Source organism: Ctenocephalides felis, unplaced genomic scaffold (assembly GCF_003426905.1).
Source record: "Ctenocephalides felis isolate EL2017-DRISC unplaced genomic scaffold, ASM342690v1 CF-g0.4_SCAFFOLD_00845, whole genome shotgun sequence".
Taxonomy (NCBI): Eukaryota; Metazoa; Arthropoda; class Insecta; order Siphonaptera; family Pulicidae; genus Ctenocephalides; species Ctenocephalides felis.
In genome coordinates this window covers 53,720,022-53,733,461 of record NW_020536999.1, presented here as the reverse complement: position 1 = coordinate 53,733,461, position 13,440 = coordinate 53,720,022, and the positions used below count along the sequence as shown (strand labels likewise).

The 13,440-nt window shown below is 27.1% G+C and overlaps 2 protein-coding genes and 1 long non-coding RNA gene across 3 annotated transcripts; 1 reads left to right on the top strand and 2 right to left on the bottom strand.

The window, feature by feature from the left end:
• Positions 1–219: 219 nt before the first annotated feature.
• LOC113385501 (probable serine/threonine-protein kinase DDB_G0282963) lies at positions 220–6,729 on the bottom strand. The gene is made up of 10 exons (XM_026623359.1): positions 6,615–6,729; positions 6,448–6,547; positions 6,312–6,357; positions 6,164–6,234; positions 5,659–6,010; positions 3,584–5,277; positions 850–3,481; positions 711–759; positions 470–625; positions 220–262 (listed from the first exon to the last, which is right to left on the bottom strand). The coding sequence occupies exons 2-10, from the start codon at positions 6,472–6,474 to the stop codon at positions 220–222; spliced, it is 5,070 nt and encodes a 1,689-aa protein (XP_026479144.1). The 5' UTR covers positions 6,475–6,547; positions 6,615–6,729.
• A 972-nt stretch (positions 6,730–7,701) lies between these two features.
• LOC113363604 (nuclear transcription factor Y subunit beta) lies at positions 7,702–9,202 on the bottom strand. The gene is made up of 5 exons (XM_026606097.1): positions 8,996–9,202; positions 8,665–8,819; positions 8,338–8,535; positions 8,181–8,247; positions 7,702–7,897 (listed from the first exon to the last, which is right to left on the bottom strand). Exons 1-5 carry the CDS (start codon positions 9,084–9,086, stop codon positions 7,773–7,775), a joined length of 636 nt encoding a protein of 211 aa, XP_026461882.1. The 5' UTR covers positions 9,087–9,202; the 3' UTR covers positions 7,702–7,772.
• A 2,703-nt stretch (positions 9,203–11,905) lies between these two features.
• On the top strand, positions 11,906–13,277 carry LOC113374590. The gene is made up of 3 exons (XR_003367003.1): positions 11,906–11,990; positions 12,177–12,332; positions 13,192–13,277. It is a non-coding gene; the product is annotated as an uncharacterized LOC113374590 (long non-coding RNA).
• Positions 13,278–13,440: the final 163 nt, after the last annotated feature.

Here is a 13,440-nt window from a genome sequence, read left to right as displayed (position 1 = left end):
ATCTCTTTTAACAAAATAGTTGTTCAAAAATGTTTATTGAACATTAAAAATAGTTACATCGTAAGATTAATTAATAGAATTCATTATTATCTATTTACATAAATATTAAATATAAATCGCATGTCAAATACGAATATAAATATTAATTTATAATTATATAGTATAAAATTTATATATCTAAAATGTAATTTTGAAGTTGAATATGATGAAATAAATAATTCATTTTGAATTCATTTTGATACGCATTTTCTCCAATGAGTTTCTGAAATAAAACATAGCATTAAAATAAATAACAAACAACTGTAATAACAGACAACAAACTGTAATATAGAAATTGAAGAAATATGTATTAACCTGGTAAGGACTTTGTAATAGAGTTCAGATTTAATTATATGTGAAATTTGATCAAAGTTTTCAATAGCACATATAATAGTAAACAGTTTGAAAATAACAAAACTTTAAAACTTACTTCATAGCTATAATCTTCTGTAATTTTGAGTTTGGACTTGAAACAAAACTTGACATCAATAAATCATTAGATTCCTCAAGTATATTACGCAATGATTGGATAGAGTCCAGTGTAAGTTTGAATGCTTGTTTTATGAAATGATTTTTGGTGTCAGTTCTATGAAAAACGTACCGTAATTCATAAATAGTAGAAGATACAATTGTGTATATTATGCATATAATCTTAAATATATATTTATTACCTATTTGTAGAATCAGTCAACTCATCAGAAGAATATTCATATAAATTATCTGCAAAAAATAAAAATGTTTAAATATCTATTATATATATATATATATATATATATATATATATATATAAATATATATTTGCATACTAACCTTGTTGGTCAAATGCTTTATCTCTTTCGGATAATTCATTTTCTTCAATGTCACTCAATGAAAAATTTATTGGTTGGATTATAGTAGAGGATTCAACATGTTTTTCTAATTCTGAATGATGTGATGATGCTGATATTCTTCCTCTTCTTAAATGTGGGTGAAATGACTCAAAAGATGTATTAGAATTATGATCGCCACAATTTGAATTATCAGAGGAAATATTGGAGCATTTAGTGGTATAGTTTTCAATGGAGAGCATGTTATCTACAGAAACCGTTGAAAAATAGTTTTCAGTATCTGATGAATTAAGCGTTGAGATAGTATCACTTCTTGACAAAGAATTTTGTGAGCTAAGAATGATTTCACTGATAAAATTTGATTTCTGAGAATTAGTATTAGTTTTTAATGATTTCCCACATTCATGAGAAATTTCACTAGCTGAAGTATCTCCATAATGCATATTATTATGTTTTATAATATTGCTTGTCATATAGGATTTCACTTTACAGCCAGCCTTTATGCCGACAATCTCAGAATTGTTATTGTAACTAGAAGAGTTATTTTGTGAATATATTAATAAATTATTTTCTGTGCCTTTGCCTTGAATTTGTTGAATACAATCCTCATTAGCAGAATGCTGTTCATCCTCATCTAGTGAATGGTAGTGTGATGGACTGGAATAAGAAGTATGACTTAGAGTTTGGTGATTTGATGAGACAGCAGAGCTATAGTTTTTCGGTGTTCCTGAATTTGTTACAGAAAGACTAACAGGTTTTATGTATGTTTCATCATCATTATTATCATTCTGATTGGTAATGCAATAGCTCTCACAATCGTTTACATCTGCACTTACAGAAAAATAATTTGTTTCTGTATTTATCGTCAAAGATTTATTCATAGTCATATTAATTGCATATTGTCTGTTCATTTCAATCCACCGTTCAGTAATATCACTAGGATACCCAGAAGATGCCTTTGCACTATACTCGTTAAATATCATGTTTGGAATAATATCACTGGTTATTGACCGAGTACAATCTGTCCTGGGTATATCTGTGTCAGAATCAGATGATAATTCATAGACGATTTCAGGAATATTTGTAGTTTTTTCATTATAATTATTTGTTTCACTTATTTTTTTGACCAATAATTCAGTATCTTTGGTGTTATTTGTTTTTACTGATTTTTTTCTCAAAACTTTCTTATTAACACTGCTTGGTTTGACCCTTTTTTTGCTTTTGACTTTTCGCCTCGAATTTAAAGTGAAAACTTCAGAAGAAGCAACTGGCGATGCGATTTTGTTTTCAACAGTTTGTGGCATAGATTTATTTTTTAAGGATGCTGCAGGTTGCTTCAAAGAAAATTCCAGTGAATTTATTTTTTCTGATGCAGTGATTATTTCATTAGTTGTAGTCACAGGATTTATCTCACTTCCTAGATTATTTGGTATTTCTAGCATGTTGGCATCTTTATTCTTACTTATATTCATGTTTTCCTCAGATGATTTAGATTGATGTGTAGCATTTTCTGTATATTTCATGAAAATATCTTTCTCATTTGATGCAATTCTATTTATTGTCTGTTCAACCAATTCTTCAGATTGATTTTTATTAGATTGAAAAGAGTCACCTTTATTCTTTGTACTCGAGTTAGAAGAAATAACAAAACTATCAGTTGTTACTCCCACTTGTGTTGTGTGACTTAATACATTACTATTTGCAATGCTTGTGTATTCTGAACGGCACCCTTCTTCTACATTATGTTCACGTAGTGTTTCAATAATTTCGTCCATTGAGCTTATAACGCGTTTTGCTAAATCATCATTGTAATTATTGGCTTCTTTATCAAAACTAGAATTGTTATTCATAAAATCAGAAGATTTGAAAGAGGCATTGTTAGAATTTGTTTCCAAACACTGTTCATTAGTAACATTATCTAGTAGTTTATCATCTTTTTTTTTATGTTCTCTACTTGAAGATTTGCAGGAAGCTATAGACTCTAAATCGCTCAAAGATAAACTTAAATTCCAAGGTTTTTGAATATTTTTGTCTACTTCAATTATTAACATATTTAGTACACTGTCACTAGTAAGGTGTGTTATATCATTTTCATTAACTCCAATTGATTTATCACATTGATCAACTTCAGAATAATTATTATTATTGTCTTCAGTACATACTGAAATGTCACAAGACTCATCTAATTCCTTATAACACACTAATGGAACTTCTCGACCATGTTTTGTCACTCTTTTAGGAACTTCTGACAATGAATTTTTAATGTTCGTGTTTGAATTCCGATCTGCTGATGTACGTTTTGTAATTTTATTTATTGGTTCATCATTATTGTCTTGTCTTTCAACTAAATTATTCGCGCTTAAAGTCTTTGAAACATCCAAAGGACGCTTTTTACTTTTTCTTTTCCTAACAATTTTTTCTTTCTTTGATTTAGTTTCATTTAATGTTTGGCTATCTGTGAAATCAGAGTATACTGATTTATTATTTTTTCTCTGCTCTTGACTGTTTTGCAGAGTTTTATATGAGAATGTTATCAAATCAGATCTTTCTATCTGAATCTTCGGAACCTGGTAAAGTTCATTAACAGGTGGTGTTTTGGGACGGTTATTTGTTTTCTTTTTCATTTTTTTCCTTTTAGTTGATGTTTTTAATTGATTTAAAATACGATTTCGATCATTTTCGCAAGTTGGAGAGTTTAGTATCAAGCAAGGATGTACCGCAATTAAAGAAGATGATGGTGACTTTTCATGAGAATTTAAGTCAGAATGCGCACTTGGGTTTAATGGATTATACAGATTTTTTTTCTTAGGTGTTCTAATTATTTTTGGAGAAATAAATTGAGTTGTATCTTTCCTATTCTTCTTTAGCATTTCAATATTTTGATCAGTATTTAATAAGCGCAGTTCATTAGGTATGCTTTGTGTTGTCTCATTAGCAATATCTGAATTATTTGACACATTTCCATTATGGTAATTATTGTTACTAATATTGTTCATGATATTATAAGCATTTTGTAATTCCTCAAGGCGGTTTTGAAAAGTGGTTTGCTCCAACTCTTTAAATTGCTCACTTTTTTTAGGCGATGATTTTATAACTTTTTTGTGAAAAGTCAGTGAACTTTCACTTTTACTTTTTCTTATATTTAAATTGCTTGTTTTTTCAACAACATCTTTTAATATGTCTGATTGCGTTTTCCTCATTACATTTTGTGAAGAATTTGTAGTCTGTCTAACCGTTGGCTGTGAAAACTGATGGTGTTTCAGAGATTGCGTTTTTTGAGATTGCTGGCGATTTTCAATAATTTGACTTAACATGATTCTTGGAAAAATTGGCTTTCTTTTCTTTTGTGATTTTGCAATAGTGCTATTATTAATACATTCAATATGGATATCAGAATTGCTAATGGAAGTTTTTAATGAATTACATTTTGTAGAAATAATCTGCTCATTATTTTGTAAGTGAATGGTTTTATAAGTACTTGCATCCATTACTGAATTTTCTGTTTCTGAGTCTTTATTTTGAATTTTTATATTATTATTTACAGTTGGATTTTGCAAATTATCCTTCGCATTGTCTTGATATAATTGAAAGGAATTTGATATAATATCAGAGTGTACAATTTCTTCTAAATCATCATCTGAAGTATCTGAGATTGTGATAATTTCCGAGGGTTTTTTAGAAAAACTCTTAATGTAATTACTAGGAAAACGATTAGATTTCTGAGAATTTGATACAACAGAAATATCAGGTCGTTCAATGGATTCATCTACAACTGTGATGTAATTATTATTTGTAGTAAAAGATGAGTCAATATTTTCTTCAGAGCCGGATTCAGAGACATTCAATTCTCTTACAATATTTTCCAAACTACCATCCTCATATTGGTGATTCGACTCACTACATCTTTTATCAATTTCATTTGTTCCATCTTCAAATAAACTAATTGAATGTTTTTCAGAATGCACATTCTCAATATCCTCATGATAAGAGCTTCTATAACCTGATGGCAAATTTTCCTTGCATGACTTAAAATCATATGATCTTTGAATACTTTTGGTATTTAATGCTGTAATATCATTATGAACATCATTCATAAATCTACTCATAGCAATTTCAGACTTTTCTCCAGAACATTGAGGAACAGATGACTCTACATGGTTTTTATATTTAACTTCATTATTATTTGCAATACATAATAAAGAGTCAGTTTTAGATTTTGACATTCTTAAAGTAAAAGCATCTGTATTCGTAACAGGATTATACTTTGACATATCATTATCAACCAAATTATTATTTAAAATCTCTGAATATGGCTCTGTTTGTGTAAATATACAGTCAATATTAGCTCCAGTAGAAAGCTCATGTGCAACACGACTTATCTTGAGAAACTGTTCATTAATGACTACATCATCTGTAGATAAAGAAAATTATATAAACAGTACACAAAATAGTAAGGATATCTACTAAATAACATAATTCAAAATTTCAATAATATTTGCATTGTTTATAATATCGATTGCTTTGGTCATCTAAAAAACCTTCAATTAATGATGTAAATTATAATCGTGTCAGAAAATATATATGTATTAGAATGTATAATATATATATATATATATATATATATATATATATATATATATATATAAAATTAATAATATTGTTTTTGAATATAAAATTATGAAATAAAAATTATTTATATCTTAGTGGGTAATTTATAAAAAATAAAGTTTTGACTAAATTATTATTTTTATATTAAATATGTAAATAAATGTAAATATTTTTTTTTACAAACCATCATAACCAACATCAACTCTAAGTTCCCTTTGCGCTTCTTTATATAATTGATTAAGTTTTCTATTCCCATTTTCTATATCTATCTCTGAAGAACTGCATTCTGCATCTGAATCTTGAGCAGAATCAAAAATATCAAAAGTGTTGAGACTTTTATATGATTTCTGCGTTTGAGGAGTGTAGAGAAAATTGTTTGTAGCATTTTGTAAGAGTTTAAGTTTCGTTGTTGGAGTTTCAGTAATCTCATCTTGCTCACTAACTGTACTCAAATCAGGGCTGCAGGTAATGATATTATGTGCTGCAGAATCAATATGATCATGTAACACATGAGATTTTAATTTATCACGCAAATTCTGTAAAATTTATTATATAAAGATTAATAACATACTTAATATTATTTATTATTAAAATGCTAATAGTGTTGCTTCAAAATGTGTTTCCATTACTAGTAATAGTTATGTAAATATAAAAACCAATAGAATATGTAAATATCATGCAGAGCTTACATTCATAGGATCTGTTGAAGATGAGGAATAAATAGGAGACAATAGCTCATTGATTGTTCGGTCCATGTGATCTGAAATAATATTACCAACTAACTGAATTATCACTATATACTAAACTAGTATAAACAATTAATGGGTTTTAACCTACCAATATCCATTTGGTCCTCGAGTTCACCATAAAATAAAGATTCAACCTATGGCAAATTCAATAATCTTAAATTATGTATTCAAATCTGTAATATATATAGTATTTATATACAATTATTTGAAAAAAAAAAGCTTACAACTGATTCATATAGATCGAGGGACATCTTAGTATAATTGATCTTGTTTCAACAATAAATGGTTTTTCTTTTTTTGGTTTTTAACTTCTGTGTTATCTTTCTGAAACAAACAACCAAGCTCATTTAATGTTAACATAAAAAATGTGTAAAATAAAGCTTTTTAATACCTTAATTTCATTTAGTTGACATACTCCTTGCATATGCATACCTCAAAATTATGTCATAAAATATGCGTTAACGTTACCTATAACCTATTTCACCATTAATGGTTTAACAATTTGATAATAAATTTAACACTATTTTATGTCAGTTAATGCAACACATAATAAATAGATGTTAAAAACAAATCAGCCAACGAAAAAAGTAAAAATCACGGTTTACTTTTTTATACAACTAAATTGTTTGTTATTTTTCTTTAGGTAAGGGTAATACCTATTGAAAACTCATTATTTACAACAAGAATATTATGAAAATTACTTTTGATGTTCAAGTTAGTTCAACTAAGCACAGAAAATTTAAGTATTTAAAATTCAAATCCCAACACATCCAACTTCAACGTATGATTATTACAGATCGGGATTACAGTGATTTGATTAGTGATTAGATACAAATATTTACTTTAGAAGATGTCTATAAACAATCACTTTATCACTACACTTCGCCAAATTTTTATTATAATCATAATTTATATAAGCTTGGAATATATAAACATTTTTCAAAAAAGATTTCCGCCAACGTCAAAAATTGTTTAATGTTTTGCGGCGCTGTCTACATCATGGCAAAGGACGCCATGATCGTGTTAATAAACTTAACAACACAAAAAAGTGATTATACATTTGTACTTTATATATATCAATATCTAGATATAAAGGTTTTAATTTGTAATTTTCTGTTCACTTGTTGCATTATAAACCCTAAATAATATAACAATAATGTTTAAAACTAATCATTGTAAAATGTTATTTGATAGATTTGTAAACTTGGACTCTATAATTGGTTGATCAACCTGGTAGCGCGACCAATGAAATGGACTTGAATAAAACATGAAGTTAAATTATTGTAGAAGTGTTTGAATTTTGACAAGTGATACAGAAAAAAATTTAAATAATGAACTCCTTAAATAACTAAACGTATAATATTATTTACTTCAATTAATAGCTTAAAGGAAATAAGTTACTAATTATAAGAAAAATAAGAAAAATAAAGTTATAAGCTGCTTTTAATTGCATTAAAATAAATTAAGTAAAGCTTCCTTTTTTATTTGAAATGAAAAACTGATATGTTAACATTATACATAATAAATAATTTATCTATATTCTAAAAAGTTACTGATTAATGTGATATGTGTTGGTTATTCCGTCCACAGTTACATCTTGATAAGTGAAAACTACTTGATCTGATTGTGAGGAATCCTGTAAATTATCTTTAGCTGAAGTTCCAGGTGATGCTCCTAATATAAGTATTATTTATTAATTAAATACTTATTATAGTAGTATATAATTCTTAATTCAGCTTAAAATTTATATGATAACTAAATTATAATTATTGATGATGTTCAAGCGAATGTATATTGTAACTAACAAAATTACAGAAAAACTCACAATTATTTGATAATAGAATAGAGTATGATTTATAAAAAAATGATGAAAGTACATGCAATACTAAAACACAAGAATTGAATTTAATTTAATGAACTAGTGTGATAATATTAAAAAATATTAGTAGCAACTCACCGTAATCTTCAGAAGCAATATCATCATAATTAATATCTGTCGGATAACTTTTTTCTCCTTTTGCAGACTAAAATAGAACATCAAATATAAATTTTCATTCTAAATGCATATAATAAAACATTCAATAGATCATCTAAATGGTGTCTTTAGTACATGCCTCTCGATATTTTTGGAGATACAATTTCAAGGGTTCTACATAATTATCAAATCCCAAAGCTGACATAGCAAATAAAATATCTTCTCCATTTATAGTTTTCCGTTTTTCAACTTGGCATCTATCACTGGCTTCCGATGTTATAAATGAAATGAACTCTGACACACATTCTTGAACACATTCCCTGGCATCTTTAGCTATCTAAAACATTGTTTTATAAAACTTTTTTATAATGGAATATGGGATATTAGTTTATATTTCTCTAGAAATTATTTTCTGTTGTTCAGCATTTACACAAATCTAGTATTTATTTGCTGTGTTAAATCTTACTTTGTTTTGAATCATTTTGCTATTTTCTGGTATGGATTTCTTCATAATTTTTGCTATATTTGCAATAGGCAAAAATCTGTCTTGTTCTCGAAGGGGGGCATTGGATTTATCTAAGTGACCCTGACTCGAATCATCTGTATTATCTGCTCCTTCATCTAGAACAACATATATAATACTGAACTCTGTGCATGCATTAAATCACTTTATAATATTTTCAAATGCTCTATAAACAAATCCACTACAAAAATTTTATCATTTTTTATTGCAACGGAACTTTAAAAGGAAAAAAAACAGTGTGGATGCTTTATTTTGGCCAACGAATTATACCAACCGAATCCTGTTAATCCTTCATGTAATACGTAAGGCTCAGATAAAAATGCAGACTCTAATTCTTCGCCATCATTCGTTTCCACTTTATACATTTTTTAGACTTATATCTTGCAATTATTTTGCAAACAATTATTATAAACTCACTTCCAGAATCTAACTTTAGAAACTTGTCAAATTATAATGTATAATACTTATAATGCTTAATAAGATTTTTCGAACTGTACGAATTTTGACAAATCGGGTTTGTTGATTATCATAAACTTGATTCAAAATGCAAGAGATGGCGTCAGAAATCAAACGGTTCGAAATTTCAAATTTTTCACATTAGAAATAATCATAAAAAAGATTAAAAGATATTTATAGCAATTTGCTAGAAAAACAAAACGAAATTTTGAATTTTTCTGTAAATTACACTGAAAATTAACTAATTTCAACTTAATTAAATTTGAACAGTATTAGCCAGTATCTTATAATCATTTTTTATCGGTATTTATTTGAATATTAAAATGATTAATCTAATTGGGATTATTTTATTTAATATTTAAATAGTGGGGTGCATGGCATCGTGCTTTAAGGCAAATTGCTGGAACTTCCCGTACCAAAAATTATCTTTTTTTAAAAAAGATTAACGTTTTTGAAAAAAAGTTACTCTGAAAAAATTAGATTTTTGAGAAACTATAAATTTTTGACAAAAATTTATTTTTTTTTAATAAAAAAAGACTTTTTGAAGAAAAAATTATTTTGAAATATTTTGGAAATTCTGAACTTTTTTTCAAAGCAATCGTACTGCTTTAACTGCATAGAGACAGAATATCGAAGCGCGTAAGCGCCGCGTCGCCGTCTAATGGATAACCATTGGTACGGGACCCATAGGAATGTAAACAAAATTTATACTTATTGTTAAAATATCTATAAAATATCTGATAATTTGATGTGCATATGTCTAATGATCATTTTTGACCGCCAAATGGCTTTTTTTTTACTTTTTTTACTAGATCACTGAAACCACTAGACCTACCTTCATGAAAATTTGACCAGTTCTTCATCTGAGTTACCGTTTTTGGCACTTTTTGTCTCATATCTTTGGAACGGGTAGACCTGCCTTTGCTAAAAACTAATCAGCACGTCTCCTTATCAATACGAATCGAATAATTTTTAAATTATTCAAATCGCTTCATCCGTGTTCACACACACACATACATACATTTTTTCTAAGGTATGCCATAATGTTTAGAAGGTTTTGAATCGTAAAGATATATAAAAATTTTCATTTTCGATTTTTTTGCGATTACTATAACTTGCCCTACGGGAAGTTATAAACTAGAATTTTCATTATTTGTTACTTGTAGACAAAATGTGAAAACTTATTAGATTAGACGACGTTGTTTATATATGTTTGAATGAAATATATATAAACAAAATCTAATTAAACGGACTTATTGTTAGAATAAACATATTTTATTTCAAATGAATCAATTTTTAGTTTGCGAAATGTATGCACTGAGTTAACAGTTTTAAATAGTTTATGTAGTATCAACTATAGAAACATAAAAAGTATTTAAAAAAATAAAAAAAACATTACAGACGTAGGATTCGAACCCGATCAGTCTTGACTTTTTTTTATCTAACAACGCGAACGATGACGCGCCAACCAACTAGGCTACAACGATATGCTCACGAACAATGCTATGAAGTCTAGGATCTAATCGGAATTTCTGCACTTTTTACTCTGTATCTTCCAAACGAATGGACCTGCCTACAAAAACTAATCAGTACGTCTCCACATCAATACGAATCGAATGTCTTTTGAATCATTCAAATTACCCGATTTGTTCTTTGAGAACCTGTCATTTTTGCACTTTTAGCTTCGTATCTTCGAAACGGCTAGGCCTGCCTTCGCCAAAAACTAATCAGCACGTCTCCTTATCAATACTAACCGAATGTTTTTTGAATTATTCAAATCGGTTGATCGGTGTTCCCAAAATCGTCGAAGAAAATTTGTATCCGCGCACACACACACACATATATTCATTTTTTCTAAGGTATGCCAAAATATTCAGAAACGTAAAGATATATAAAAATTTTCATTTTAGATTTTTTGAGATTACTATAACTCACCCTACGGGAAGTTAATAATAAATAATGAAAAAATAATTTTAAATATATTTTAATTGTCTAATTATTTAGTTAAATAATTACTTTTATACATAACTTGAAATCAATTCTGAAACTTCATTGCATGAAAATAAAACTCAGAAGTATTAAAAACCGAATTTTTGCCGCCCATGTTTACTTATTTATTTTAATAATTTTAGAGAAAAAATATAAAAAAATATGTTGATCGACTCTGATCAATTTTGTCGATGGTAAACCGGAATTCCCAGTTACAATACAAATACAAATACAAATATAATATATATATATATATATATATATATATATATATATATATATCTGTGTGTGTATGTGTTGAAATATAATATTTATATATTTATTTATATTCATGTGCGTGTCTTTAATTGTATTTACTTTTGTGTATATAGAAAGATACCCGTATAAAATTAACGCCAATAAGATTTTAGTCCAAGAATTGATCTCATCGGTAATATCGGTTCAAAAAGTAAAATATATCAGTGAATCAATATATCATGTTAAATATTTCTCATAGTTATATATATTCTTTAAAATATAATTTAAAACAACATTCTCAAAATATATATATTCTTTAAAATATATTTTAAAACAACAGTTTGCAAATATAAACAGTGAAGTTTCTAAATTGATTACACGTTTTGTCTAAAAAATAGTTATGGAGTTATTTAGTAACTCACAGTTATAAATACATTATTCCAATAAATTTATAATAAAAATCAATAATAGGATAATCAATAATAAATAAGATTTAACGATGAACGTGAACTCAAATATCTCTTATTTATTACTATTGCCTCTTTTATTCACAATTTTTAGTTTGGGAGTCTCACAAAGATATGAAGGTCAGCATGTATTAACAATAAGTCATGAATATTAATATATTGAGATAATTATAACTAAATATTGTTATTTAAGGAATTACAATAATACACTTAATGCTAAGTATTTTTCATATATGATTTGTAAAATGCTGCATAAAGAATACATCTATATTTCTTATATCATTACTAATTTATTTAAAATTTTAGGTGACAATTGCAATTTAGGGACAGTATCTGGTAAATGCCGACTTATACGAGATTGTCCTTCGGCAATAACAGCTTTGCAAAATAGAGGAGAACGACCGCAAATATGTGGCTTCTTAGAAACGTTGCCAATTGTTTGCTGTCCTTCAGAAACATCAAGTAATTCATGATGAAAATAAATAATTTATATGTTTATAATTATAATAGATTAGAAGCAAAACAAGTTTATCTCAAATATACTATTTATCGGAAATGTAGGAACAACAGCTTAAAAAACGGTGGAGACTGCAACTGATCTTCTTACAATTAGTCTGACGATTTGTTCTCAATGTCATTAGACAATCTGAAACAGACTGAATTTTTTATAAAAATATTAATTATGAGTTTACATTTAAAACAAATAAATTGTTTTTTTTGGTTTTCTAATTTTGGTCTTGTGATATTTTGGAAAATTCTATAATATGGTATATAATTGTGAATAACTGTGTGAAAATCAACATGAGCTATAAATTTTTCATAAATTTTAATCCATTAAATGCTTTTAGCACTACTTTTTCATATTAATTCCATTTGCAATAAGAAATATTATTTTCTATTCTCGTATCATTTTAATTTTCATTTGAAATATTTACTATCAGTGTCTTTATCCCTAGCTTATCCAACGTATTAAACTATAACATAAAATTATTCTTGTATTTTGTAAAATACAATTTCAAAATAAGATTTTGAGACTTGTATATTATATTATATTATTGTATATTTATTATTAATTTCATAAACACTCAAAAATTTATAACGTTTAAATAACTGTTTGAATTTAGTATTAGTCACTAAACACATATAAATTACAATTAATACTATATACTTGAGAAGATACTAAAAGTTATATGTATATATTTTTTTAATCACGCTTCTTATTGTTATTAAACTTATTAAGCGTAATCATAAGAATTTCAACATGAAAAGTGTTTCAATTCTGTTGAATTATTTAAAATTTTCCTTGTTTTATGTATTCTAGGTTCTACAAGTAATCAGAAGCCGAGTTCTAGTCAAAGACCAGGATCCAATCAACAAAATAACCAGAATGCAGTGTCCAGACCGACTCAAAAGAGTTTTGGAGACGGAAATGTTGGCAGCAAAAGCAAGAGCTAGTATGTATAGCGATACATATTCTATATATTAAAGGCTTTGATATAAAATTTCATTTTCAATTCAGTAATTATTCTCTAGTGTGTCGGCAATATGGAGAGTACATATATGAATGGAT

What these genes read in the sequence shown, in the direction of transcription:
- LOC113385501 (XM_026623359.1), bottom strand. Translation starts at nt 6,474, where the DNA reads ATGTCCCTCGATCTATATGAATCAGTT. An exon ending in CTTCAACAGATCCTATGAAT is followed by an intron (nt 6,011 to 6,163) that starts GTAAGCTCTGCA and finishes TAAATTTTACAG; the next exon opens with AATTTGCGTGATAAATTAAA. An exon ending in CAGAAGATTATAGCTATGAA is followed by an intron (nt 263 to 469) that starts GTAAGTTTTAAA and finishes GTTTTATTTCAG; the next exon opens with AAACTCATTGGAGAAAATGC.
- LOC113363604 (XM_026606097.1), bottom strand. Translation starts at nt 9,086, where the DNA reads ATGTATAAAGTGGAAACGAATGATGGCGAAGAATTAGAGTCTGCATTT. An exon ending in GCAAAATGATTCAAAACAAA is followed by an intron (nt 8,536 to 8,664) that starts GTAAGATTTAAC and finishes ACAATGTTTTAG; the next exon opens with ATAGCTAAAGATGCCAGGGA. An exon ending in TATTGCTTCTGAAGATTACG is followed by an intron (nt 7,898 to 8,180) that starts GTGAGTTGCTAC and finishes TACTTATATTAG; the next exon opens with GAGCATCACCTGGAACTTCA.